At 43.5% G+C, this 27771-nt stretch overlaps 1 protein-coding gene and 1 long non-coding RNA gene across 3 annotated transcripts in view; one reads left to right on the top strand and one right to left on the bottom strand.

Annotated features, from left to right (window-relative positions):
* ATP11A (ATPase phospholipid transporting 11A) overlaps positions 1-8839 on the bottom strand; it is a 234710-nt gene extending 225871 nt beyond the window's left edge. The window contains exon 1 of the mRNA XM_039490954.1: positions 8352-8839. Within this exon, the coding sequence (XP_039346888.1) occupies positions 8352-8390 (39 nt within the window). The 5' untranslated portion in view covers positions 8391-8839. The remainder of the gene's footprint in view (positions 1-8351) is intronic.
* Positions 8840-8901: 62 nt separating this feature from the next.
* LOC120373107 overlaps positions 8902-27771 on the top strand; it is a 50250-nt gene continuing 31380 nt past the window's right edge. The window contains exons 1-3 of one of the 2 annotated variants that reach the window (XR_005585391.1): positions 8902-9240; positions 13520-13640; positions 21395-21615. This is a non-coding gene — a long non-coding RNA (uncharacterized LOC120373107). Of the gene's footprint in view, positions 9241-13519; positions 13641-21394; positions 23504-27771 lie in introns of those variants that run through there. The other variant, XR_005585386.1, reaches the window with a different exon arrangement.

The following is a 27771-nucleotide window of genomic DNA, read 5'->3' as shown; positions in this document are numbered from 1 at the left end:
GCACCTTCAGTTTGGAGCATGGCTCCTTTGGGCCCAGTGTGGGGTTTGTATACCCCCATCACAGACACAGAAGTTACTTTAACTTCATTGTAAAAAAAAAAAAAAAAAATCGGCCAAAATTCAAGTCTATTTCCACTTCTAAAAAGTCAGTCTAACTTGTATCAAAAAAAATTTTTTTTCGATACAAGCTGTATTGATTTTTAATCCTGTATATATTTGGTAAATTTCAGTGAAACTTTTCATTGGGAAATCAGTTTTCATTGTTTTCCATAAGAATCAAAACAAGACTTCAGGGAACTGAATGGTTTAAACTTAAATAACTGTATAAATTTGGTCAGAAACTTCTGTGCTATATTACAGAAGAACTATGAATAATAAAGTACAAATATTCAATTAAAGACCCATGTACTGTGCTCAAACTGAAACCCACTAAAGCACTACTTTCAGTAAACAAAACTCACACTGAAATATTCCATTTTAAACTTAATATTAAAAATGTATATTCTTATCACACCGTTTATCCTCAAAGATCCCAAAGCATTTACAAACTGTTCACATATTGAGATCTCGCATATAAATTATTCTCTTACCCACAGCCCTATAGGGGTGTACAGGACAGGGTATGTGTGGAAGCAGAGAATAAATTGCAGAAAGGAGGCAGAACACATTTGGACTTGACTACACAGTTACTATTAACACTTCTACTCTTCCAGAGTGTTCCCCCACCACTCAGGAAGATGGTATGGACACAGTATGATATTTGGAAGTGCTCAGCATACTGGTTAAAGTCTGGTTTGCCAACGCAGCCCATGTCATTATCAAGGGTCCTCATGCCTGGAACAAATAAGCAGACAAACAATTCAGGTAAAACACTAGACAAAAACAGTTGAAGATACTAGCCAAAACAAACTTCACCCTGAACTAAGAGCATCAGATCTTAGTTTTTGCATAACCTTGAAGGTATGCTGAACTTCACACTGCTTTTGGACACAGATGGCAACTGTAGTGAGGACAACAACCTCCCACCTTTGGGAAGCCAGGAGACCGACCTTTCCTTTTGAATAAAGGATCCCGATGTTTTAACTCATTCCTTTATCACCTAAAAAACTACACAACTGGAAGCTATCTGGGACTGATGGACACCACCTCACAGAAGCTACAACTAATTCAACATGCAGCATTTGTTTACTAGCCAGAGACTGAAAAGATCATATCACTCAGCCCAGTTTAGTCTGGAGTTGGCCAAGGAAACACTATTCATCTGCAAAGACTCTAGTAGGCTAGCACCCACAAACCTTAGAAACCATTTATCCATCCACAATCCACCAAGACAACTACACACCACAAAACCATTGTAGCCAAAATGATTCAGGAGAAGACTCGAGGCAGAGAATTCTTAGTGGCAGGACCTCAACTTACCATACGAAGTCAGACTAAGTCTGAGCTTGACATTTATTTAGGCAAACATAAAACTCATAGTTTCTCTATAGCTTTCCTCCAGCAGTATCATTCCCTCCAATCACCAGCCTTTTTAAAAACTTCTGGTATAAGGAGAAAGATGAGATGAGTGCTTGTGTCATCATCTATGCAATAATAGTGATAAAGATACACTGCTATGGCACAGACATCTACTAATCATTCACACCAATCAATTTCAGGGATGGTATTTAATATTGCAAGAGTATGTTTACTGCCATGGTTAAACAGAACAGTTCAACCACTGAGTTGGGAAAAATAACTAACTATCTAGACATCTACTTGCAGAGTTTTCTGAAGTGGTAAACCTTACTGTGTCCACAGCAGCTTCTTCCATGAGTTTTCCTCATTTAAAATAATAAATTCAAAATTTAAGAAACCAACAAGACATACACAGAAAATAGGAAAGATAGTTTACCTGCTCCAAGCAATGTAACAACAAGCAACTGATGAAGGTATGCCATGCATAGAAGCCAGTCTAGAAAATCTGGTGAATTGAAAAGATCTTTTCAATTCTCCCACATATCTTGACTTTATTCTAAAGCAGAAAGTTCTGAGAAATGGGAAATATGAACACTCCAAAATTCAGCTTATGAAGTTGTTGCATTTAATTTTTAGCCTGTTTAATCATCAAAATTAAAAAGAAAGATAGTCCATCCTCCCACAAGTACATGATGATTGTTACATGCTCTCTCGCTTCTTAAAATAGTTTCTAGCATATTCTCTAGCCTGGTTTTACCAACGTTGTTTGCAGCACATCCTCTGAAAGACTATTCATTAGAACTTAGAAATCATTTTTCAAAACACAGCTATATCCAAAATTGTCCTTTGCTTAGGCCGGATCTTCTAATTGGATCCACGCTGACAAATTACTACACCCAAATGGAGACTCGCTGCCTACAATGGGGCTCTGCATGGGCATAAGAGTACACCTGAGCTGAATCCTCCACCATGCAGATCCAACTGAAGGACTGAGACTTAAAGTTGTACAATATTTAGCAATAGATTCATAGACTCTAGGACTGGAAGGGACCTCGAGAGGTCATCGAGTCCAGTCCCCTGCCCTCATGGCAGGACCAAATACTGTCTAGACCATCCCTGATAGACATTTATCTAACCTACTCTTAAATATCTCCAGAGATGGAGATTCCACAACCTCCCTAGGCAATTTATTCCAATGTTTAACCACCCTGACAGTTAGGAACTTTTTCCTAATGTCCAACCTAAACCTCCCTTGCTGCAGTTTAAGCCCATTGCTTCTTGTTCTATCCTTAGAGGCTAAGATGAACAAGTTTTCTCCCTCCTCCTTATGACACCCTTTTAGATACCTGAAAACTGCTATCATGTCCCCAATCAGTCTTCTCTTTTGCAAACTAAACAAACCCAGTTCTTTCAGGCTTCCTTCATAGGTCATGTTCTCTAGACCTTTAATCATTCTTGTTGCTCTTCTCTGGACCCTCTCCAATTTCTCCACATCTTTCTTGAAATGTGGTGCCCAGAACTGGACACAATACTCCAGCTGAGGCCTCACGAGCGCAGAGTAGAGCGGAAGAATGACTTCTCGTGTCTTGCTCACAACACACCTGTTAATGCATCCCAGAATCACATTTGCTTTTTTTCGCAACAGCATCACACTGTTGACTCATATTTAGCTTGTGGTCCACTATAACCCCTAGATCCCTTTCTGCCGTACTCCTTCCTAGACAGTCTCTTCCCATTTTGTATGTGTGAAACTGATTGTTCCTTCCTAAGTGGAGCACTTTGCATTTGTCTTTATTAAACTTCATCCTGTTCACCTCAGACAATTTCTTCAATTTGTCCAGATCATTTTGAATTTTGACCCTATCCTCCAAAGCCCAGTTTGGTATCATCTGCAAACTTAATAAGCATACTTTCTATGCCAATATCTAAGTCATTGATGAAGATATTGAACAGAGCCGGTCCCAAAACAGACCCCTGCGGAACCCCACTCGTTATACCTTTCCAGCAGGATTTGGAACCATTAATAACTACTCTCCGAGTACGGTTATCCAGCCAGTTATGCACCCACCTTATAGTAGCCCCATCTAAGTTCTATTTGCCTAGTTTATCTATAAGAATATCATGCGAGACTGTATCAAATGCCTTACTAAAGTCTAGGTATACCACATCCACCACTTCTCCCTTATCCACAAGACTCGTTATCCTATCAAAGAAAGCTATCAGATTAGTTTGACATGATTTGTTCTTTACAAATCCATGCTGGCTATTCCCTATCACCTTACCACCTTCCAAGTGTTTGCAGATGATTTCCTTAATTACTTGCTCCATTATCTTCCCTGGCACGGAAGTTAAACTAACTGGTCTGTAGTTTCCTGGGTTGTTTTTATTTCCCTTTTTGTAGATGGGCACTATATTTGCCCCTTTCCCAGTCTTCTGGAATCTCTCCTGTCTCCCATGATTTCCCAAACATAATAATAGCTAGAGGCTCAGATACCTCCTCTGTTAGCTCCTTGAGTATTCTAGGATGCATTTCATCAGGCCCTGATGACCTGTAGGCATCTAACTTTTCTAAGAGATTTTTAACTTGTTCTTTTTTAAATTTTCTCTTCTAAACCTATCCCCTTCCCATTAGCATTCACTATGTTAGGTATTCCTTCAGACTTCTCGGTGAAGACCGAAACAAAGAAGTCATTAAGCATCTCTGCCATTTCCAAGTTTCCTGTTACTGTTTCTCCCTCCTCACTGAGCAGTGGGCCTACCCTGTCCTTGGTCTTCCTCTTGCTTCTAACGTATTGATAAAAAGTCTTCTTGTTTCCCTTTATTCCTGTAGCTAGTTTGAGCTCATTTTGTGCCTTTGCCTTTCTAATCTTGCCCCTGCATTCCTGTGCTGTTTGCCTATATTCATCCTTTGTAATTTGTCCTAGTTTCCATTTTTTAAGCCATGCAAGATCTCATGGTTAAGCCAAGGTGGTCTTTTGCCACATTTTCTATCTTTCCTACCCAGCGGAATAGCTTGCTTTTGGGCCCTTAATAGTGTCCCTTTGAAAAACTGCCAACTCTCCTCAGTTGTTTTCCCCTCAGTCTTGATTCCCATGGGACCTTACCTATCAGCTCTCTGAGCTTACCAAAATCCACCTTCCTGAAATCTATTGTCTCTATTTTGCTGTACTCCCTTCTACCCTCTCTTAGAATTGCAAACTCTATGATTTCATGATCACTTACACCCAAGCTACCTTCCACTTTCAAATTCTCGAGTTCCTCCCTATTTGTTAAAATCAAATCTAGAACAGCTTCCCCCCAGTAGCTTTTTCAACCTTCTGAAATAAAAAGTTGTCTGCAATGCAGTCCAAGAATGTATTGGATAGTCTGTGCCCAACTGTGTTATCCCCCCACCCCCAAACATATATCTGGATAGTTGAAGTCCCCCATCACCACCAGTGCCTCTCCTTCCTTCAGGGTTACATTCTAAAGGTGTTCAGAGTAGCAGCTGTGTTAGTCTGTATCTGCAAAAAGATCAGGAGTACTTGTGGCACCCTAGAGACTAACAAATTTATCTGCGCATAAGCTTTCGTTGGCTACAGCCCACTTCATCGGATGCATGCAGTGGAAAATACAGAAGGAACACATATATATGAACACATACACACACAGAACATAAGACAATGGGTGTTACCATACACACTAACGAGAGTGATCAGTTAAGGTGAGCTATTACCAGCAGGAGAGAAAAAAATTTTTTAGTGGTAATCAAAATGGTCCATTTGCAGCAGTTGACAAGAAGGTGTGAGGAATGCGGGGGGTGTAATATATATGTGATGACATGTATCACATTGGCAGATGTGCAGGTGAACAAGCCTCTGATAGTGTGGCCGATGTGATTAGGTCCTAGGATGGTGTCCCCTGAATAGATAAGTGGGCAGAGTTGGCAACGGGCTCTGTTGCAAGGATAGGTTCCTGGGTTAGTGTTTTTGTGTGGTCTGTGGTTGCTGGTAAGTATTTGCTTCAGGTTGGGGGGCTGTCTGTAAGCAAGGACTGGCCTGTCTCCCAAGATACAGTTACCTACATTGCCATCCCACCCACCTCACTTAGCTGAAGCATGCAGTTTTATAAGTCTTTCCACGAGGAAATCTCTTCAACACCTGTCATTTTATTCTCTTCATTTCCCCCCCCCCCGCCCAACTCTTCTCATTTCTCTCCAATTTGTCCATATCTTTCTGACTGAGGAGCTTAGAAAGAAACTGGGTACTTTAGCTACTGTTTCACCAGAGAGTGAAAATCATCTCCCTGATTTAGGACAAGATGCTTCTGAATATGCAGCCCAAAAAAAAAAAAAAAATCATGCATGCATTGAACATCCCAAGGTCTCTTAGCATTTCCTGCATCCCATAAAATATTTATGGTTTGGCTTCCCCCACTCCATCCCCAAATGTACTGATTTGCATTAGTTGACATTTAGTTTCAATTTCCTGTCCATATTTCTAATCTCTCTGTATTGTTTCTGTTTTTAGTAGTAACTTCGTAAGCATGTTGTTTACCCTCTCTTCCCAATCACTGGTGAGGATGAAAATGAAAGCCAGATTTAGCACTAATTCTTTTGCCCCTCAATATACACTTTTCTCCAACTTAATACAACACTAATTTTGGTATCATCTGTTTGTCCTTTTATACAGAATTGAAAACCATGGACTTTGTTCATCTCAAAGTCAATTCATTTTTCCTCATATGAAGTAACGGCCATGCTGTGTGAAACCAGAGGTACATCTAGCCCAATATCCTGTCTTCCAACAGTGGCCAGGACTGGATGCTCTGGAAGGAATGAACAGAAGGGCCAGTTCTGTAGTGATCCATCCCCTGTCATCCAGCCCCAATTTCTGATGGTCAGAGGTTTAGGGACACCCAGAGCTTGGGATCACCCTGACCATCTTGGTTAATAGGTCCATTAATGGACCTATCTTCCGTGAACTGCTCTAATTTTTTTTAACCCAGTTATAATTTTGGCTTTCACAACATCCCCTGGCAATGAGTTCCACAGGCTGTGCACTGTGTGAAGAAGTACTTCCTTATGTTTTAGACCTGCAACCTATTAATTTCATTGGGTGACCCCGGTTCTTGTGTTACATGAAGTGTTAAAGAACACTTCCCTATTCACTTCCTCCACATCATTCATGGTCTGATAGACCTCTATCATATACCCCTTAGTCATCTCTTTTCTCAGACGAGCAGTCCAGGTCTCCTTAATCTCTTCTCATATGGAAGCTGTTCTATACCTCTACTCATTTTTGTTTCCCTTCTCTGTACTTTTTTTTTTTTTCCAATTCTAATGCATCTTTTTGAGACAGGGTGACCCAGAACTGCATGCAGTATTCAATGTGTGGGCGTCTTATGGCTTTATGGTATTTTCTGTCTCATTATGTATCCCTTTCCTAACGGTGACTAACATTGTTAGCTTTTTGACTGCCGCTGCACATTGAGCGGATGTTTTCGGAAAGCTATCTGCAATGACTCCAAGATCTCTTTCTTGAGTGATAACTGCTAATTTAGAACCCATCATTTTGTATATATGGTTGTGATTATTTTTTTCTAATGTGCATTACTTTGCACTTAGACAGCGAATGTCACCTTAGTTTTGTGAGAAATACTTGTTAGTTCAATCCTAAAAAAATCTAAATTAAATATGATTTGCTATTAATTGCTAATTCTGGTCCACTCTGGTAACATTACTTATTTTTGTGTACAGTAAATTGTCCCTGTTTTAGGTAGGAAAGCTGGCTTTTGCTTTAGTAAGAGTGCACAACAATACCCATACATGTTTGGGGAACACTAACAACTGTGTAAACCATATCCTGCTTTCTGTCATGTGCTATGATAAGCCCTGAAGGCTTCTCCTGACCTCCCTGCAAATCATGAGACTATCAAACTCATGACTGATCACTTTCTCTCTTCTGTGAAGGCTGACAGTGTCACTGTCTGAACAGATTTATTCTGGTTCATTGTAATCAGACAAAAATAACTATATTGTCTTTGAGTGCTACCTTAAGGGTTTGTATTTCACTAGATTTGGAGAGATATAGGATGTCAAGTGTTTTATTTCAGATGTAAAGGCTTCCAAAAGCAGAAGACAGACTTAGTAAACACAGCCATCCATCTCGGTGGATTTCTTACTGTCGAGCAACAACAATATTCATCATTGCATAAAATCTAGTTTTCACTTACTGAATAGCCGGAAACTCTGTACTATTCAACTACTGACTAGCGAATAGTTAGCCCATTAACTAGCCGAAAATATTGTATGGACGCAACGCATTATGGCAATTAGAGCCAGAACAAATGTTTATACTTCGCTCCGTAAGCGCGTTCATATGAGAGGCACCTGCTGGTCCAGCCTGGAGAGTTGAAACCTCTCACATCCTACAAGCAACTAGCGGCCGATACTGACCCAGCGGCGCCGCGCTCTGCAGAAGAAAACGGGCCGGCGGAGAAGCGGGAAGCGAGAGAGGCAGAGCTGGAAAGTGCGGGAGGTCCCGGGAGTAAGTGGCTTGTCCGTGAGCGCAACGGGGTGTGCAAGTGCTCTCAGCCGGACGCGCCCGCCGCCGCTTCCACTGCAACCTGCTGCCCGGCGAGTTCCCGCCCCGCAGGACTGGATGCCCCGAGCGGCGGCTCCGAAAGGGGACCAAGCGGTGCACCCGCCTCCCGGGAAGGGGCTGCAGTCCCACGGAGGGAGGGAGGACGGGGGCTTCGCAGCGCCCTGGGAGTTACGGGGGGCGCTTCCCTGGGCCAGCGTGGGTGGGTCTAACGCGGGCACTTCGCTTCCCCCGCCCGCCAGGGAGCAGCGGCTCCCGGGAGCGCCCCGCTGGGAGCCGCCCGCCGGCCGGCCCAGGGAGCCGGGTACTTACATATCTGTTGATGAGCGTGCGGATGAGGCTGCAATCCATGGTGAGCCAGAGCCGCTCAGGCACTCGGCCGGCTGGGCTGCCTAGCTCGCCTCGCTTGCACGTTCCGCCTCCATGGAGCCGCGGCTGCTCCTCCTCAGCCGCTCACACGCTCACTCAGGGACGCGGAGAGCGACTCCCCTGCTCTGCTCTGCCCGCCTCCGCCGCCTCCTCCGCTGCCCCGGCTAAATCATGCGTGCGCCGGGCACGGCCGGCTACCCATGTGTGCGCCGCTGCTCCTGCCGGCGCCTCATCCCCAGCGCAGGGAGCTCGGCTCCAGATGCTGCCCCTGGACACTTTGCAAGGAGCAAAAAGCCGCGGAGGCGGGTCCCTGCCGCTGCCCTTTGCTCTGGCTCCTAACAGCCAGAGCGTGTTTTATCGAGCGTGCAGTTACCTCTGCTCCCGAGCGCTGCCCCCTCCCGCTTTGATCTTTGCCTGCTGTTCAGGCAGTGCACGTCATAAAGAGCGTGAGAGCATGCGCCTTCCCCCTCCCCCAAATAAGGCCCCTCCCTTCCAGCCCACGCAGTGAGCCGAGCTCCGCCCCTTTTACTCCGGTTCTGCGCTTCACTCTGCGCCTGGCAGCGAGTGGGGCGCTCGCAGGGCCCGGTTGACACACGCTCGGCTCGCCGAAGCTTGGAGGTTTCGGACTGAAGCGTTTGCATCTTGCTTCCCTCCCCCTGACCCTGTGTCTTAACTCCAGGGGAGAACTCCCCGCGTCCCAGCTGGTTTTCCAGTCCTCTTTGACTCTTCCGCTATAGCTTCAAGGAGCCTTCTCCTGCACATTTTGCACACCCAAACCGCTCCTTGAAGTCAGACGTGGGGGTGCAAAGAATGCAGGCTGATGCCGCAGAGGGTGAGTGTTTTATTCCGGGTAACGCACACGTATTCTTTACAACCCTTCCTTGTCCTTATCTCTGCAGCTTTTGTCCTGGCTTCGTATGGGTTGTGAGTGACAAAAAAGTGCTCAGAAAGTGCTATCGACCATCACCATCTGCTCACACGAGTTTGCAACAGAAAATCTGAAAAGCAGAGGAAGGTTCCCGCCTGTTGAAAGAGCGCATCCCATAAGTGCAGCAAAGAGAAAAGAGCGGGAAGCTCCTTTAATCACCTACTGAAAAGCCCTAACTCCCAACTATCGAGATACTGACGCTACCTAGCAGGCAGTGGAGGGAGTGATAGCAGCTAGAGCCCTCCCCGGAGGGGGGCGAACTTGGAGAAGCAGTGGGACAACCCCAGAGCGCTGCTGCGGCTGGGAGCTCAAGGGCAGCAGAGTACCAAGCCAGTGATAAGCACTCCTCCGTTGTTTCCTTTGCTGTTGAGGATGGGAAGTCGAGGAAAGGGAACTTTAGATGGAGCAGATGTTCAGTTTTCTCCTTTCAGGACTTTATTTGTAAAATTCCTAGGGGTGAAACCACACATAGGTCCAACAGTTGCAAATCAAGGTAAATAGCATGTCTCACACACAAGGATACTGTAAACATGGAAAAATATACAGGGACTGGGAGTATATTCCCTGTGTGTTAAATACTCCTTATTGGTAATACTTGGGGAGGGGGGAGGCAGGTTAAGGCCCATTCCTGCAAACAGATTACCCATGAGTTCTATGTGGCACCTTAGAGACTAACAAATTTATTTGAGCATAAGCTTTTGTGGGCTACAGTCCACTTATTGGATGCATAGAATGGAACATATAGTAAGGAGATATATATACACAGAACATGAAAAGGTGGGAGTTGCCCTACCAACTGTAAGACGTTAATTAATTAAGAGAAAAAACTTTTGTAGTGATAATCAAGATGGCCCATTTCAGACAGTTTGACAAGAAGGTGTGAGGATACTTAACATGGGGAAATAGATTCAATGTGTGTAATGGCTCAGCCATTTCCAGTCTCTATTCAAGCCTAAATTGATGGTATTTAGTTTGCATATTAATTCAAGTTCAGCAGTTTCTTGTTGGAGTCTGCTTTTGAAGTTTTTCTGTTGCAAAATTGCCACCTTTAAGTCTGTTATGGAGTGACCAGAGAGGCTGAAGTGTTCTCCTACTGGTTTTTGAATCTTATGATTCCTGATGTCAGATTTGTGTCCATTTATTCTTTTGCATAGAGACTGTCTGGTTTGGCCAATGTACATGGCAGAGGGGCATTGCTGGCACATGATGGCACATATCACATTGGTAGATATGCGGGTGAACGAGCGCCTGATGGCATGGCTGATGTGATTAGGTTCTATGATGATGTCACTTGAATCGCTGTGTGGACAGAGTTGGCATCGGGCTTTGTTGCAAGGATAGGTTCTACACACCACAGAACAAAAACACTAACCCAGGATCATTTTGAATTTTAATCCTATCCTCCGAAGCACTTGCAACCCCTCCCAACTTGGTATCATCCACAAACTTTATAAGTGTACTCACTATACTATTATCTAAATCATTGATGAAAATATTGAACAGAACTGGACTCAGAACCGATCCCTGTGGAACCCCACTAGTTATGCCCTTCCAGCATTACTGTGAACCACTGATAACTACTCTCTGGGAACGGTTTTCCAACCAGTATTCACCCACCTTATAATAGCTCCATCTAGATTGCATTTCCCTGGTTGGTTTATGAGAAGGTAATGCAAGACAGTATCAAAAACTTTACTTAAGTCAAGATATACCACATCTACCGCTTCCCCTCCTATCCACAAGACTTGATACTCTGTCAAAGGTCTGGTCTACACTGGGGTAGGGGGTCGAACTAAGGTACGCGACTTCAGCTACGCGAATAGCGTAGCTGAAGTCGAACTACCTTAGTTCGAACTTCTTACCTGTCCAGACGCCATGGGATCGAAGTCCGCGGCTCCCCCGTCGACTCCGCCACCGCCGTTTGCGGTGGTGGAGTTCCGGAGTCGATGGGAGCGCGTTCAGAGTTCGAACTATCGCGTCTAGATTAGATGCGATAGTTCGAACTCCGAGAAGTCGAACGCTACGCGTCGACCCAGCAGGTAAGTATAGACCTACCCAAAGAAAGCTATCAGGTTGGTTTGACACAATTTGTTTTTGACAAATCCATGCTGTCACTTATCACCTTATTATCTTCTAGATGTTTGCAAACTGATTGCTTAATTATTTGCTCCATTATCTTTCTGGGTATAGAAGTTAAGCTGACTGGTCCTGTAATTTCCTGGGTTGTCCTTATTTCCCTTTTTATAGAAGAGCACTATATTTACCCTTTTCCAGTCTTCTGGAATCTCTCCTGTCTTCCATGACTTCTCAAAGATAATCGTTAATGGCTCAGATATCTCCTCAGTCAGCTCTTGAGTATTCTAGGATGCATTTCACTGGAGCCTGGGTGACTTGAAGACATCTAATTTTTCCAAGTAATGTTTAATTTGTTCTTTTCCTATTTTAGCCTCTTCTGTTCCTACCTCATTTTCATTGGCATTAGACTTCCAATCACCACCAACCTTCTTGGTGAAAACTGAAACAAAAGTCATTAAGCACCTCTGCCGTTTCCACATTTTCTGTTGTTATTTTTCTCCCCTTATTGAGTAATGGGCCTACCCTGTCCTTGGTCTTCCTCTTGCTTCTAATGTATTTATAGAATGTTTTCTTGTTACCCTTTATGTCTCTGGCTAGTTTGATCTTTATTTACCATTGTTCTGATCAGCATGTCACACCACCTAGTATATCATAAATTCTGATAGCATCACATCTATATGACTTGCAAACTGTCTCTGGCTGCCTGTGTGGTGGTGGGTGGGGAGGGGGAAGGATTATAAAAAAGTGACCAATTTATCCTGGGGGTCAGATAGCAGAACAGTGACTCTCAGCTATGTGAAAATAACTGGTTGGACTGGTACTATTTAGCACAACTAGCATGCACCATAAGCTACTTATCACATTGGGTATTTCACTTTTAAAAATCTTTTCTAGTTACTGAAATGGATAACTGATTCCAAATCAGCAAAGTAAATAAAATTCCTTTTTAACATAATCTGTGATTACCATTCTTCCATTTCAGTGCTCAAAAAAGATCCCTTTTAGTGGCTTGTTTTTTACCACCAAATAAAGCACTCATATTAGTAGTGTCAGCATTTTTGGTTTCAAAAAGGTTGTGGGTTCATGTTTCTGAACAATATCTGCACTTTTTTTCCTGACTTGGTCTTCAGTCTTTTTACAGCCTTTTACTTAGGAAGCATGAGTGATTTTGCAAATCAATACCATAAAGTAAATACATTCATTTTTGTAATGTTAATATTGTATCACTTTTTTTGGTTCAGAGAAAAAGTATGCAATAATACAGTCATCAAGTTTCCCTATTTGGAAAGGTTAATGCAAATTAGAGGACAATGGTCTCTATGAAATCTAGGACATGTGTTGTTTTTTTTTCTTCTGGGTATTTTCTTCAGTTGAAAGAGCATTCTGTCTTCAGCTCATATTAACAAACCAATGACAAATCTATTATACTTTTCAGTAGTCAAAGAAATTTTGTCAAATGCAATTTTCTGAAGTTCTTCAATATTTAAAAACCCACAAGTTTTTGATATGCTTGTAGCATGTGTCCAAACTTGTTGCCAATGTTACAAGCTTGTTTGATGGAAAACTGGTTCTTAAAGCTGGTGCTATGCTTTTCCCTTAGCACTGCTATGTCTGGTTGATCATCTTGAGTATTAGAGGCTTGACATTGTGAGCATTGTCCGTACTGGGAATCTTGCTTTGAGGGAACATAGTGTGATGCAGCACTTTGTAGGCAGGCTCATTGAGGTGTATGAGGTCCCTGAAGCCTTCTACCATGACCACATTCAATTCCATCATGTCACTTGCTGTGTAATGGCTACAGTCATTGAGTCTCTTTTTCCTTGGGGACCTTGTCTGCAATTGCAGTAAAGTTACTGATCTAAGTTTACTTCAACTTGTTGATATATGAATAGAAATCAGTTCAATTAAGCAGGCAATAATTTATCCTAGGCTTCTCCTGATTGGGACATACCAGTGGAAATCTTGCACCCTAAATGAGGGGAAAGAATGGGAGAAATGCAGACATAAACTGAAAAAAAATTGCTTAGATATACAAGAATAAAAATTATATTCACAACATTTCATCACCTTAACTTTAATGTGTAACCTCTTTTGTATATGAACACAGACTAGAATTCCACCTTGTCCTGAGGCAGACCATTCATTTGAGTCTCAGTGGAAGCAGGAAGATGATGATGGCGTCAAAAATCTTGGACATGTACACTGGGAAGGGAAGAATTAACCAGCAGGTAAGAACATAAGAATGGCCGTACCGGGTCAGACCAAAGGTCCATCTAGCCCAGTATCCTGTCTACCGACAGTGGCCAAAGCCAGGTGCCCCAGAGGGAGTGACCCTAACAGGCTATGATCAAGTGATCTCTCTCCTGCCATCCATCTCCATCCTCTGACAGACAGGCTAGGGACACCATTCCTTACCCATTCTGGCTAATAGCCATTTATGGACTTAACCCTCATGAATTTATCCAGTTCTCTTTTAAACGCTGTTATAGTCCTAGCCTTCACAACCTCCTCAGGCAAGGAGTTCCACAAGTTGACTGTGCACTGCATGAAGAAGAACTTCCTTTTATTTGTTTTAAACCTGCTGCCCATTAATTTCATTTGGTGACCCCTAGTTGTTATGGGAATAAGTAAATAACTTTTCCTTATCCATTTTCTCCACATCACTCATGATTTTATATAGGTACTACTGGTTAGCCACCACATCCAGGGAATGGCTGGAATCTGTTAGTCTTCCTGGAGTTTTTATAAGGACAAGAAAGGAAGAGCTAAATCCATAAAGGAACTTGGGTGCCTTGCCACCCAGTGGAATCCATAGCCTTGAGTTAGGTGCCTAGAGTCCCTATATGACAGGGTTTCTCAAACAGAGGTCGCCGCTTGTGTAGGGAAAGGCCCTGGCGGGCCAGGCCAGTGTGTTTACTTGCCCCGTCTGCAGGTCCGGCCAATCGTGGCTCCCACTGGGAGCCCCATTGGCCCGAAGCAGCGATCTGCGGCCATTGGGAGCCACAATTGGCCGGACCTGTGGACAGGGCAGGTATACACACCGGCCCGGCCCGCCAGGGGCTTTCCCTACACAAGCGGCGACCCCTGTTTGAGAAACCCTGCTATATGATCATGGAGAGAAATAGGACCCCTAACCACTGGGCTATAGAGTTATTCTCACACTCCTTCTGGACCAATGCACATTTCATTTATTTATACACCGTAGTACAGCTTCAACAGGAGAGACTGACAAAGACCCACTCCTCAGTATCCCATAGCCCAGCGATTAGAACACACACACCAGAGAACATTTAAGTTCAAAGCCCTCAGCCTCATCAAGCAGAGGGGAGAACTTAACCAGGGTCCCACATACCAGGTGAGTCTCCTAACCAATGGGATTTATGGGTTATAAAGGAAGCCTCTTATTCCTGCCTCCCCTTGGACGTTTTATGTGGACTTAGGCATACTCAGAGCACACCTAACAAATGGGGGGGCGCCTACCTTAAGGATTCCAGTGACATGTAGGTGTGAGACAAGCCCTATCTGCCAGGACTGAGGTGGTGTATGCATGCCCAGCAGCATAAATGTAGCTGTCTCAGGGATTTTAATGGCAGAAATTCAGGCACATCCAGAGCTAGGCAGCAGCTGAGCAGGGATTTTGAGGATCTTGGTGATGCCAAAATGTTGAAATTGAGCTCTTAAGTCCTTTTGTGAATCTTGGCCAAAGTTGCTACGGGTTGCTCGGAGTGGGGAAGCAGTTCTGTGTGGACTGCCTGGCAAAAAGCATGATTCCTCACAGGATAAGTACTATGAAAAGACTTTGTGTTTGTCTTTTCTATGTTTGACTAGCTAGCCTGGAGGAAGGGAAAGAGTTGCAAAGCGACTGTTTTTTTGATGGTTTGCATTTGAGTCTTTCTTTCTTCTCTGCAGGGGAGAAAAAACTTCAAAAGACTGTTTACCAGCAATCTGCCTGCAAGCCTTGCTTTCTTTGTTTTGTGTAAAGAAGGAACCTCCCCAAAATAGTCTAAGAAATTACTGCCCTACCCTCTTTTGAGGAGGGAAGATATCCCAAAGATTTTATTTCTATTTTTTAATATGTTGGCTACAGCCTTCATTTACTTTGTACCGAGAGAGAGAAGTGATCTCAGGAAATAGGTTGGTCATAGAGGAGCAGGCGTAAAGTGTTATCATCTTCAGGATCCAAAACTGGATGTTCCAGATGCAGGGTGGGTGTCCCGTGTGGATACACGGATGCTCACTCAGTAGAGACTCTTGGAACCCTGACATGTGCAATGAAACTATTTGTTCTGCTGTGTCTGGGACTCTACTGCTCATGGTAGAGAAAAGAGGATTTGACCCTTCAGTGTTCAGATACTTAGGGTATGGCTACACTGGCGAGTTGCAGCGCTGGAAAGCCTCCACCAGCGCTGCAATTAGTAAGTGGCCACACCTGCAGGGCACTTCCAGCGCTGCAACTCCCTGGCTGCAGCGCTGGCCGTACACCTCACTCAGCATGGGGAATAAGGATTCCAGCGCTGGTGCTGCAGCGCTGGTCATCAAGTGTGGCCACACACCAGCGCTGTGATTGGCCTCCAGGGTATAAGGATGTATCCCAGAATGCTTTTATAAATTACTCTCTTTGTTTTGTTATGAATGAGCTCCGCGCGGAGCTCCGTTGCCACTGCTGCTTATCTAAAAAACAAACAGAGCTCCTGTTTGCTGTGATCATGTGTACCTGGCTGTAAACAATCAAATGAGAGGCAGGCAGGGAGTGAATGAAACAGCGGGGAGTCGTGTTGGCTGCAGGCTGTTTGCAATTAAGAGTTAAGACTAAGGGGTCGGAAACATGTTCTGATTTTTCAAGGCAGGAAGCTAAACACACAGTGTTGGCTCCAAAAATCCCCTCTCTCTCTCTCCCCCTGCTCCCTGTCACACTAGACCCCACTCCACCCCCCTCTTTTGAAAAGCACGTTGCGGCCACTTGAACGCTGGGATAGCTGCCCATAATGCATCACTCCCAACAGTGCTGCAAATGTGGTCACACACCAGCACTGGTAGCTGTGAGTGTGGCCACACACCAGCGCTGGCCCTGCACAGCTGGATGACCAGCGCTGCAAACCGTAAGTGTAGCCATACCCTGAGATAGAATACAGTTTACTCAGGGATAGCAGTCTTATTGGGAACTGTTCCAGGGAACTGATGCTTAATGCTAGTGGGCGCTAATGATTAATGCTAAAGTAAGACAATAGTAACAGTCTCTGTGTAATGGGGATGTATTTGGGCAGTAGTTTAAGTAATGTTAAATACTGTGATTAAATGCCACCAACAATGCTCACCATTAGAAGCTACAAATAGATGTGTATACTAGTGTGCTCCCACAGCAGTCACTTAGTGATGGCCCACTTAAAAACCAGTATGATTGGTGCTATTCTGCCCCCTCTATATCCTATTGATTCAGTACAACTGGCTAGTGCTGAGGTGGAAGAATGGGAGTATGACAAGGGCATGGGGGCGGGTAGAGGTTAACCCGTGCGATCTTTAGATAAAAGGAACTCTAAGTACTAATTACCCTAATTCTTGGCTCTGTTCCTTTTTATCTGCTTCCTGAAATCACTGCTTACTGACATCTAACTAGATAAAAATCTCAATTTTCAAATTATGCTGTTATTACAAAAGAGGTATTATAGGCTACAGCCCTAAAGACTAATGACTGCAACAATAGTTTACTGTTCAGAGTCACAGTAACAACCTAAAACCAGTTTGAAGCAAACTACCTTTGAAATGTGGGGGACTGCCCTGGCAAGATCTAAAACAGCAACTTTGAGGTGGGTGGGTGTTTTCAGAGCTAATCACTCCGACAGAGCAATCATTTTAATGGATATGATTTATATTCAAAATAAAAAGAATTGTCATACTTCTCTTGAAGCCAAGTACAGTAAATTAAGGGTCGTCCTTTCCCGTGCACCTGGAAGTATGTATGCAAAGAAGGACTGTATAAACTGCTGGAACTCCAAATTTCTACTTCCCAATTTTCCAACAAATTGCTCTGAGGAGAAAGGAGTGTTTGCTCCCTCCACCTTCCCACCTTGGAAAGAGAAGTGGTTCTGGCCCCCAAAGCAAACTGAGGATACTAAGGGGCAAAACTGGCACCATGTGAAGTGATTTATTAAGATTTCCATGCTTTGAAGTCATAAAGTAGGAGTTCTTTCTTTGAGACAACTGGCCCTTAGGCTGCATTTCTGTCTTCATTTACAACTATGCAGCCCCATTAAACATCAATGAAATTACTTGGGTGTGACTGAAATTACTTCCCCTCCCATCCTCTTTTTAAAAAACAAACAAAAAAAACCCTCAATGTACATTAATTTAATTTATTAATAAAAATGTAATGGAGCTGTGGATTTTTATGAGGATCTGCTCTCAGGCTTTAAAAATTGGCATGAGAGAAGGTATGAAGCTGCTTGTGGGAAAATTTGACTAATGGAAAACTGAGTCTGGCATAATTGGATGGGCAAAGGTGGGGGCAATGGCTCGATATCACGTAAGAGTGAATAAAACTATGGCATGATTATCTGTTTACAAACACATGTTGCAAAACATCAGGAATGGTTTCTCTGCCCACTGCCAATCATCTGTTTCTGTTTAATCTCAGTTATACAGCTGTGCTTGGCCCTATACAAACATATATGAAGATGCAGTCATTAATCTAAAGAGATCTTTGATCTCTTGAGCAGACCTATAGCCAGTGCTCTATGCCGTAAGGGACTGATGAAAAGGTAGCTAGCTAGCCCCTCTGCCTCCCCTGCTCTCTCCAGGAGAGAGAAAAGGGCTAGGTTGAAAAATAGGACCTAGTTATATTGCGTGCACTATATAAATGAAAAGGAACTTGCTGTAGACAGACTTGCATTGGAACTCATGAAATATGATAGCTAGAACTGTATACGTTTCCTATCGCTACTGTTGATCTCTACAGTGTTTAGATTTATGTGAGAAGTATGGTAAACTTAGTCTCTGCTTTGAGTGGTGCTGTGGTCCTACAGAAAATGCTGCCCCTGCCTCAGGCATAGAAAAGGTGTGTTGCTGATTGGTCTGCTAGATGACTTGATTTCACAAAGGCTCCTGACTCTTTCACTAAGGAGGACCCATGGACAAGAAGGCAAATATTTTACCTCTCCCACAAGTTCCCTCCCACAAACACCTCCAGGAAGAGGTAATAGAACTCAAATCCACTTCTTGCCTCAGTTACCAACCCTTCCCAGTTCCTGCTACCTCACATACCCTCTATCGCTAATACAGCCTTCTTTTAAGAACCCAAAACCTCCTGTGAGCCAAGTCTTTGGCTTATTTTTCTCCATCCCCCCACTACCCTATTGTCAATACAAAATATGATGACAGATTTATTTTACCCTGCTGCAAAAATTTCAATGGAAAAATATCTTAAAGGATTTTCATTGCATTAAAATGAACATCAATACTGCATTGATTGTTTAGTTAATTTTAATATTCAACAAAAATCTGATTACTTTTTTCATTTATTTCATGCTGCTACAGTTTGCCATAGAATCCAGTATATGTGAGCAAATAAAATCAAGACGTTTTTGCTGCAGAATTTGTCAGCATCCAACAATATGAATGTTTCCCAAACTTTTGAAACCTGAGTGTCGTCTCTCCCCTTTCAGGCAAATGAAATGCATCATGCTCCATGTGGTGCTAAAGTCCTACCCATCTTCATTCATACATCTTTCCCTCCCATTCCCCCTCTCCATCTACAATTTTTGGAAACACTCTTGCAGATCTTCATAATAAACTTCCTCTCCTTTTTTACATGCTTTGACAAGCGGTGAAATTGTCAACGTTGACAATTTCAGTGTGACCTCTCTCATCTGAATTAGCAAGTGTTAAGATGAATGGTGCTGTTCTCGTCTCAGAGCTCTTGTTTCAGGCTCTCAGCAGATTCAGGAGCAGCCTGTGCACCAGTTACGCACACTTCACATTTTGAAGGCTATCTGTGCAACAGCAACTGCTTGCTAGAGGATTTTTTTTTTAAGTTAGTGAAAGCTGAGACTGTCGAGAATAATTAAGAGGTCTGTTCTCACAGACATCTAATGGGGTACATGCTAGGCTTTAGGAAACACTAAGGTATGCCGAGACTACTGTCTATCATGTTAATCAATATTATCTCATTGTTTCCTTGTGCTTCCTAGTCTGTCTGTGTATATTTACTTGTGGTCTTTTATCTTATACTTAGGCCAGGTCTACAGTACAGATTTTTATCATCATGGCTAAGAGTATGTCTACACTAGAAATGATACAGCGGTAGAGCTGCAGTAGCATCACTGTAGTGTAGATGTTTACTATAATGGTGGAAAGGGTCTTTCCATCACTGTAGTAATACACTTCCCTGAGCGGAGGCAGCTAGGTTGATGAAAGAGTTCTTCGATTGACCTAATGCTGTCTACACGGGGACTTAGTTAAGCTGACTTATGTCTCAGGGGTGTGTGAATTTTTCACACCCCTGAACAACGTAGCTAGGTTGGCCTAAGTTTTTTAGTTGTAGATCAGGCCTAAATCAGTCAGAGGTGTGATTTGCTACTGACAGAGCTGTGCCAGCAAAAGCCCCTAGGGTAGATGCATTATACCGGCAAAACTGCACATTTGCTGATATGGCTTTATTTCGCTGGGAGGGGTGGGGGGCTGAAGTAAGCTATAACCGCAAAAGCACCATTTTTTCAGGGTGAGCTGTGCTTACATTAGGAGGGCTTTGCCAGTACAGAATACTGGTATAGCTATTCCATCAAAGCACTTCTAGTGTAGACCTGGCCTTAGACTGTTAGTTCTTTAGGGCAGGCGTTGTTGTTCTGTTCTTTGTACAATGCCTACCACAATGGAGTCCTGGTTTGTGACTGGGGCTCCTAGGTGCTCTTGCTGTACAAATATTTAATAATGAGTCATGAATTGCACAGCTATGCTGCTATTAATAAGTATGAACCTATGCTATTTTTAATCGGGTGTAAATCCTGCTTGGAGGGTTCTTCAGTATTAAGTATTTGTTCAGGGGCAGAACTCAGCACCAACCAGAGAAGAGCAGCTTCAGCTGGAACACAGTTTGCCAAATATGGCACATAAGTAATTTCCCCCCTCCGAACAGGTGAAGAAGGGCTTTGTTTGACCCAGTTTTAAGAGTGAGCAAAAAAGGGAGGGAAAGTAAGGGGAAATCAAACAGCTCAGAATTATATGAATCCAGCCAGCAGCTCCATCTTAACCACTAGTTAAATACAAGCTCAACTAAAAGGGGACTGAAAGATAATTTTAGTCCTTCACATTAAGATGGACTGTAAACAAAAATCTGCCTCCTTTGTAGGGAAAAAAATAGAGTAGTTTTCTGAGAAGTTGTTAATTTAAGATCCAAGAGATTTTACTACTGAGCAGCGTTAGGCTGTATGGACTCTGAGCTCAAAAAAACTTCAAGAAAATTACAAAATTGCTTTAAAAAGTTCTTTGCTGGAAAGAAAAGTGGAAACACTGAAGCACCAAGTCAGGGTTTAAAATATCTCTGTCCTCAGAATTCTAGAAGATATTGATTATGAATCCCAGACCATTAAAATAAGCTCTAACACCTTGACATTGAACAACAAACACCATATTTTAGAAGGAGTTACAGGATCCTGTGATGGAGTATACAAACCCCACACTGGGCAACAAGGGATTAAGCCCCAGCCTGCCACCCCTGCAAGAGATGTCAAGACTGCAGGAGGTGCTAAAAGGGAGCAGAACAACTCACGTGTGGGCAGACCAGGGATGAGAAAGGACTTGTACCTTGCAGCTCATGAGAAAAAAGCTGAGGGAAGGCAGGATCTCTTCCTCAACAATTGTCTGAAGACCCCTCCCTGAGGAAAGGGAGGACCTGCTTCTATTATACTTGGAGAGGGAGGTATTTCCCCCTCTCACCTATTAACCCAGTTTATCCATTGATTCCCCATGTTTTGTTTGTCTCCCCTGGAAGGGAAGAGACTTGGAATCACCTGCCGGAGGGCCAAGACATGAGGCGGCAGGAGGCAGCCATTGCCCCAGGAGGGAGACAACAATCACACCATGCCTGGCCAAGAAAAGATGTCAAGTGATGAGCTGACCCCCTTCACAGCCTCCGCTGATAGACTGCAAACTTTGGACAATAGCAGGGTGGTAGGAAGTGGCCCAGGGAGAGCAGCTTTAAGATACTCCTGGGTATGAGACCCTTGTGTTGCCCTCACGGGGCCCTGGGCTGGAGCCTGGTGGAGTGGGAGGTCTCAGCCCCTACTCCCCGCATGTTGAAAGGTCAAAGCCTTGACCACTAGTAGTGCCCCCCCACCCATCCCCACAAGTGAAAACCGCCACAGATCCACATGCTCAAAACCTAAGAGGCTAATAAGTCATGGCTATTGTTACTCCGACTCTGATTGTTACAAAGTCTGAAAATAGCTAAACAAATGTGATAATTCATCATGGCCATGTTGTTTGTTTCCCTGAGCTCAGTCCTCATGGGCACATTAGAAAGAGTGCCTCTTAAATGGGCAGTTGAAAAAGCAGGAATAAGAACAGCGATATTATTCCCAGCAAAGTTTCAGCATATCAGTGACGAAAAAGTCTAATACATCTGGGCCATTAATTCAGCTAAGAGCCCTGCTGGAAAGAAGTTTTAAGGGATCTGGACTGATTTGCTTTAAGTTCTAAGAAGAATAGGACTAAAATACTTGTATCTAGGGCCCTTCCAATTTCACAGCCGTGGAAAATGTGTCACAGACTGTTAAATCAGCCGTTCCCCGTGAAATCTGATCTCCCCTGCTGCTGGGAGCATGGGGCTCCTAGCTGCTATTCTGGACATGCTAGGGAGGGACTGGAATTGTCCTTCACCTGCATGGCCACTCTTGGTGGGGAGATCAGATCCACCTCCAGAGGTAGCGCAGAAATGAGGGTGTTACACCTTCACTTCTGCGCTGCAGCAGCCTAGAAGCTGGGCTCTGGGCTTCCATCCCCCCCTTTCCCCTCCCCCGCAGCTCTGGGTGCCGAGCTCGGGGCTTTCTCCCAGGACGACTCCTGCTGGGGCTTGGGGCTTCCACTCCTAGTGGCTGCAGATGGAGCTCAGGACAGCCTGGGCTGGAGGCTTCCACCCCCCACTCCCTCGCCACTCCACCTGAGGCAGCCCAGGCTCTAGGCTTCCATGCCCCCCTTACCCCACACCAGCTGGGACAACCCAGGCTTGGGGCTTCTGCCCCCTGCCACTTCAGCTAGAGTTTGGGGCAGCCCAGGCTCAGGGCTTCTGACCCCTCCCCCCCGCTAGCCGGAGCAGCCCAGGCTTAGGGCTTCAGGCCCACGGCTGTAGCCGGGGTTTGGGGCACTTGGGCTTGACGCTTCTTCCCCCATGGCTACTGCTGGGGCTCAGGGTGACCTGGTCAGGGCTTTTGCCCTAGGGCTTCTTCCAGGGCTGGGGCACAGGGGCCCAAATTGGCTGGGGTCCCCTGCTTTATTCTGTCACTGGCCTGGATTAGCAGCGAGGAGCCCCCAGCTGGGGTGCTTGCAGCAGCATAGGGGAGATCCTATGCACCTCCAGGAACCTCCTCTAACTGCAGGAAGCTGGGAGGGTTAGGGTGGCCCCTCCTATAACAACTTTGCAACCCTTCCCCCTCCCCCCTTCCCATTTTGGGTCAGGACCCCCAGGGTTACAGCACTGTGAAATTTCAGATGTAAACATCTGAAATCTTGAAATTGATCAGTTTTAAAACCCTCTGGCTGTGAAATTAATCAGAATGGACTGTGAATTTGGTAGGACCCTACCTGTATTTTAATTGTTGCCCTACTAAGACAGGTGGACTTCAGTCTGTCAGTACATATCTGGTCAAATTAAACGATACAAAAATTGCAAATCCTGCTGCTTCAAAAACCATGAGTTTGATTCAATCCAACTCTTCCAGCCATGGACAATTAACATGCAAATCTGGGCCCAATCATGCTGTTCCTTTGGACTCACTCAGGTGCAGGCAAGATCAAAGGCATCTGAAATATTTGCTGTTGAAAAAAGAAACTGGGAAATTATCCAGCACTAGAATAAGGGCAGTCACACGCTGTGGTGGGGAGGTAGGAGAATGTTGTTACAAGATAGAGAAAACAGGGACTATTACCATCTCTCCCCTCTAAATGATCAATAAGAACATAAGAATGGCCGTACTGGGTCAGACCAAAGGTCCATCTAGCCCTGTATCCTGTCTTCTAACAGTGGCCAATGTCAGGTGCCCCAGAGGGAGTGAACCTAACAGGCAGTGATCAAGTGATCTCTCTCCTGCCATCCATCTCCATCCTCTGACAAACAGAGGCTAGGGACACCCTTCCATACCCATCCTGGCTAATAGCCATTTATGGACTTAACCCCCATGAATTTATCCAGTTCCCTTTTAAACCCTGTTATAGTCCTAGCCTTCACAACCTCCTCAGGTAAGGAGTTCCACAAGTTGACTGTGCGCTGTGTGAAGAAGAACTTCCTTTTATTTGTTTTAAACCTGCTGCCCATTAATTTCATTTGATGACCCCTCGTTCTTGCTTTATGGGAATAAGTAAATAACTTCTCCTTATTCATTTTCTCCACATCACTCATGATTTTATATTCTTCTATCATATCCTCCCTTAGTCTCCTCTTTTCCAAACTGAAAAGTCCCAGTCTCTTTTTGTTGTTGCCCTTTTCTGAACCTTTTCCAATTCCAATATATCTTTTTTGAGAAGGGGTGACCACATCTGCATGCAGTATTCAAAATGTGGGTGTACCATAGATTTATACAGAGGCAATATAATATTTTCTGTCTTATTATCTATCCCTTTCTTAATGATTCCCAACATCCTGTTAGTTTTTTTGACTGCCTCTGCACATTGAGTGCATGTTTTCAGAGAACTATCCACAATAACTCTAAGATCTTTTTCTTGAGTGGTAATAGCTAATTTAGACCCCATCATTTTATATGTGTAGTTTGGATTATGTTTTCCAATGTGCATGACTTTCCATTTATCAACATTGAATTTCATCTGCCATTATATTGCAGTCACCCAGTTTTGTGAGATCCTTTTGTAGCTCTTCGCAGTCTGTTGAGACTTAACTATCTTGAGTAGTTTTGTATCATCTGCAAATTTTGCCACGTTTACCCCTTTTTCCAGCTCATTTATGAATATGTTGAATAGTACTATTCCCAGTACAGATTAAGAAGTCCTCTTGGGTATGTCTTCACTGCAGTTAGCTCAGGTGATCAATCCCTAAATTAGCCTAGTCTGGGTGTCAGCAGCCACACCGCAAAGCCCTACTCACGTTACTCTGTTCTCACTAGTGCTGAACTCCCCATTTGTGAGGTCAGCACTTCTGGGGGCACATCACATGTTTTTTTGTACTGAAGTAAGCTGATTATTTCCCAGTGAATGGTAAGAGAACTTTTCTGTCCTGAGCATATAGGGGGAATTGTGGGAAGGCACTGGAGGACTATTAGCACTTGAGTGATTTAGCCTGTGTCCTCACTGTGAAATGGGTTGGCTACCAGCTCAGGTGAAAGGGGCACCCAACCTCCAGCCTAGCTCTTGATGGGCCAGTTAGCTTGGGTTGAAAGCAACACCTGATTTGAGTGAGGAGGTTTTATGTGTGGATGGAAGTGGAGTTAGGGGCCACACCTGAATTAACTCTGCAGCAAAGACATACCCAGAGTGTGTTGCTTGTGGGGCTGCAGTCTGAGGGACACATAGACAATGCTTAATGAGTACTGATGAGAAATGAGTTAACAAATGACATAGTCAAGAAATGTTGGGATTTGAATTCTCCCATTTATCAGAGTCTATTGGCTCTGAGAATGACCCACTGGCACTGGTGGGAGATGTCCTGAAAACTGCCAGTGGAAATAAAGTCTTGCAAAGTATGGAATCTAAAGGAACCACCGCATTGTCAATCTGATTTTGCACTTTATAATGGAAAAAATGACAAATAGCAAAAATATTGTACAGCAAATATTATACAATATGTCTTTCAGTTGTCTAATTGGAACAGCATTAGAACACAAGGTAGCAAAAGACCTCTTAAAGTACCTCTGGAGGTACTTATATGGCTTACATTACCTTTATCTCAGCACTACACAATCTATAATGTATCCTCTCAACATCCCTGTGAGTGCTATTGTCCACATTTTACAAATGAAGCACAGAGTGACTAAGTGACTTGGTCAAGGTCATATAGGAAGTCTCTTGTGAAGCAGATAATTGAATGCACATCTCCCAAGTTTCAGGCTAATGCTTTAACCACGGTGTCATCCAGATTGAATTATTTTATAAATAGGTTTTATTTTCCAGAAAATAAAACTTAATTTGATGCAGTAACATGAGAATTTTAAATAAACTTGAAACAGCTCCCAACTGCTTCCTTCCATTTTTAATTTTAAAAAATGTTGAGCATGACATGATGTTCAATATTGAATATTTGTGGCCCCTTTTAAATTTAGACCAAGATTTTTCAAAGTGACTAGTTATTTTAGGTGTGTCCATTTTTTGAGTATCCAGCTTGAGATGCTTTAACTGAGCCTGATTTTCAGAAAGTGCTCAGTGCTAGCCTTTGCAAATCAGGCTTCTGTAAGGGGTGAGAAGGGGGCCCCAAAACCAAGGCACTCAAAATCACATGACACTTTTGAAAATCTTGGCCATAACTTCTAATTTGAATAGACCTGCATGAGTTCCCAAGTCAGTCTTTTCGTTCCCCAGTTGCATAACTTAAAATTCCTGTTTTGTTGTGGCTTTGTTCAGTGTGTATAACTCTAGGTCCCAGTATAGTAAGGTACCTCAGCACATACCTAACTTTAACTACATGAGTAGTTCTTCACTGGGATTACTTATGTGATTAAAGCTAGGCATGTCTTTTAGTATCTTCCTGAACTGAGGTCTGAAAGACTTTTTTTTTTAATCTGCTATTCTTTCTCCTTTTCTCCTGCCTTCTCCTTTCTTTCTGTTTATTCTCCTCCTCACTCTGCTTTTCCTTCCTCTTTTCTACTTTTCCCATCTTCTTCACTTTTTCCTCTTCCTTCTCCCCCCACTCTCCACGTTTTTCTTCTGTTAAAAATATAAAAGAGCATTAACCAGTGTCTCCAAAAAATAGGACTGGAGATGGGAAGAGGAGTCAATTAATATTGCTTCCAGTTTTCAATTAATTTCTGCCAGAAGGATGCCTGTATGTTGTATGCTAAGAGATTTCTGGTTAGACACCATGTAAAAGTTAGGAGAGAAGAGGAGTGGAATTCATCAATAATTCCTAAGTGCTCCATAATATGGGAACCTTTTACCTCATTAGCTGATCAAATCAGTCTTAAGCTCAGTTTTTGTAAATGGATTTCCGGGTTGAAAACTGGGGAAGCTCTGCTGTCCTGCACTTAGAATAATCTGAGCATCAGTGTCCATGTGGTTCTCTCTGCAGAATCAAGGCCTTAATATGTGTGTTTATAATTTTAAACTGAGTCTTTATTTGAATGTGAAAGTCGTGATACTTCCTGGAAATTATTTGTTTTTATATCATGTAAAATTTGGACCGATATAATGGGTTTCTAGCCTGTGTGGGATGGGAGAAAGGGGCAGATGGAGTTTTTACCTCATAAAAGTAGTAGATGACAGGAAGGGTGCTATTTCTCTATTATATATGATGAGATATGTTTTTTTTGTGTGTGTGTTCTCTTGACCACTGGGGATTATTGGATGGAACAGGGTCATATTTCTGACCTGGTGTCCCCATGCCTCAGTGGGTCACAGCTGAGAATGCCAGATTCAGGACAAACTGCTGAAAAATAGGGTAGTCTTACCTCAAACTGGTGGTTATTCTCTCATTAGCTTATGTGGGGGAGGGATAGCTCAGTGGTTTGAGCATTGACCTGCTAAACCCAGGGTTGTGAGCTCAATCCTTGAGGGGGCCACTTAGGGATCTGAGGCAAAATCAGTACTTGGTCCTGCTAGTGAAGGCAGGGGGCTGGACTCAATGACCTTTCGGGTCCCTTCCAGCTCTATGAGATAGGTATATCTCTGTTTGTGTGTGTATATATCTATCTGTATCTCAACCCAGTAGCAAAAATAAACTTCTTTCTCTCCACAATGGTTAACAAGAAGTCAGAAATACAGTCCCCTTTGGTATTCCAGCTGTTTTCTCACCATCCAGACACTAGATGAGTGAGTGGTTATTGAAAACCAATTTAATCAAATCCATCTAATCCCAAGAGATCAGCCACTTGGCCAAGTCAATATATAACTCAGATCTTACCCAATAATCACACGGCTGCCAACTAAACTAAAATCTAAAGGTTTATTAAGAAAAGAAGAGAGTTAAAATGGTTAATAGGTCATTGTGATGGG

This window comes from Mauremys reevesii, linkage group 1, assembly GCF_016161935.1.
Source record: "Mauremys reevesii isolate NIE-2019 linkage group 1, ASM1616193v1, whole genome shotgun sequence".
NCBI lineage: Eukaryota > Metazoa > Chordata > Testudines > Geoemydidae > Mauremys > Mauremys reevesii.
The sequence above is the reverse complement of the archived record's forward strand: the minus strand, read 5'-3'. Positions and strand labels throughout refer to the sequence as shown.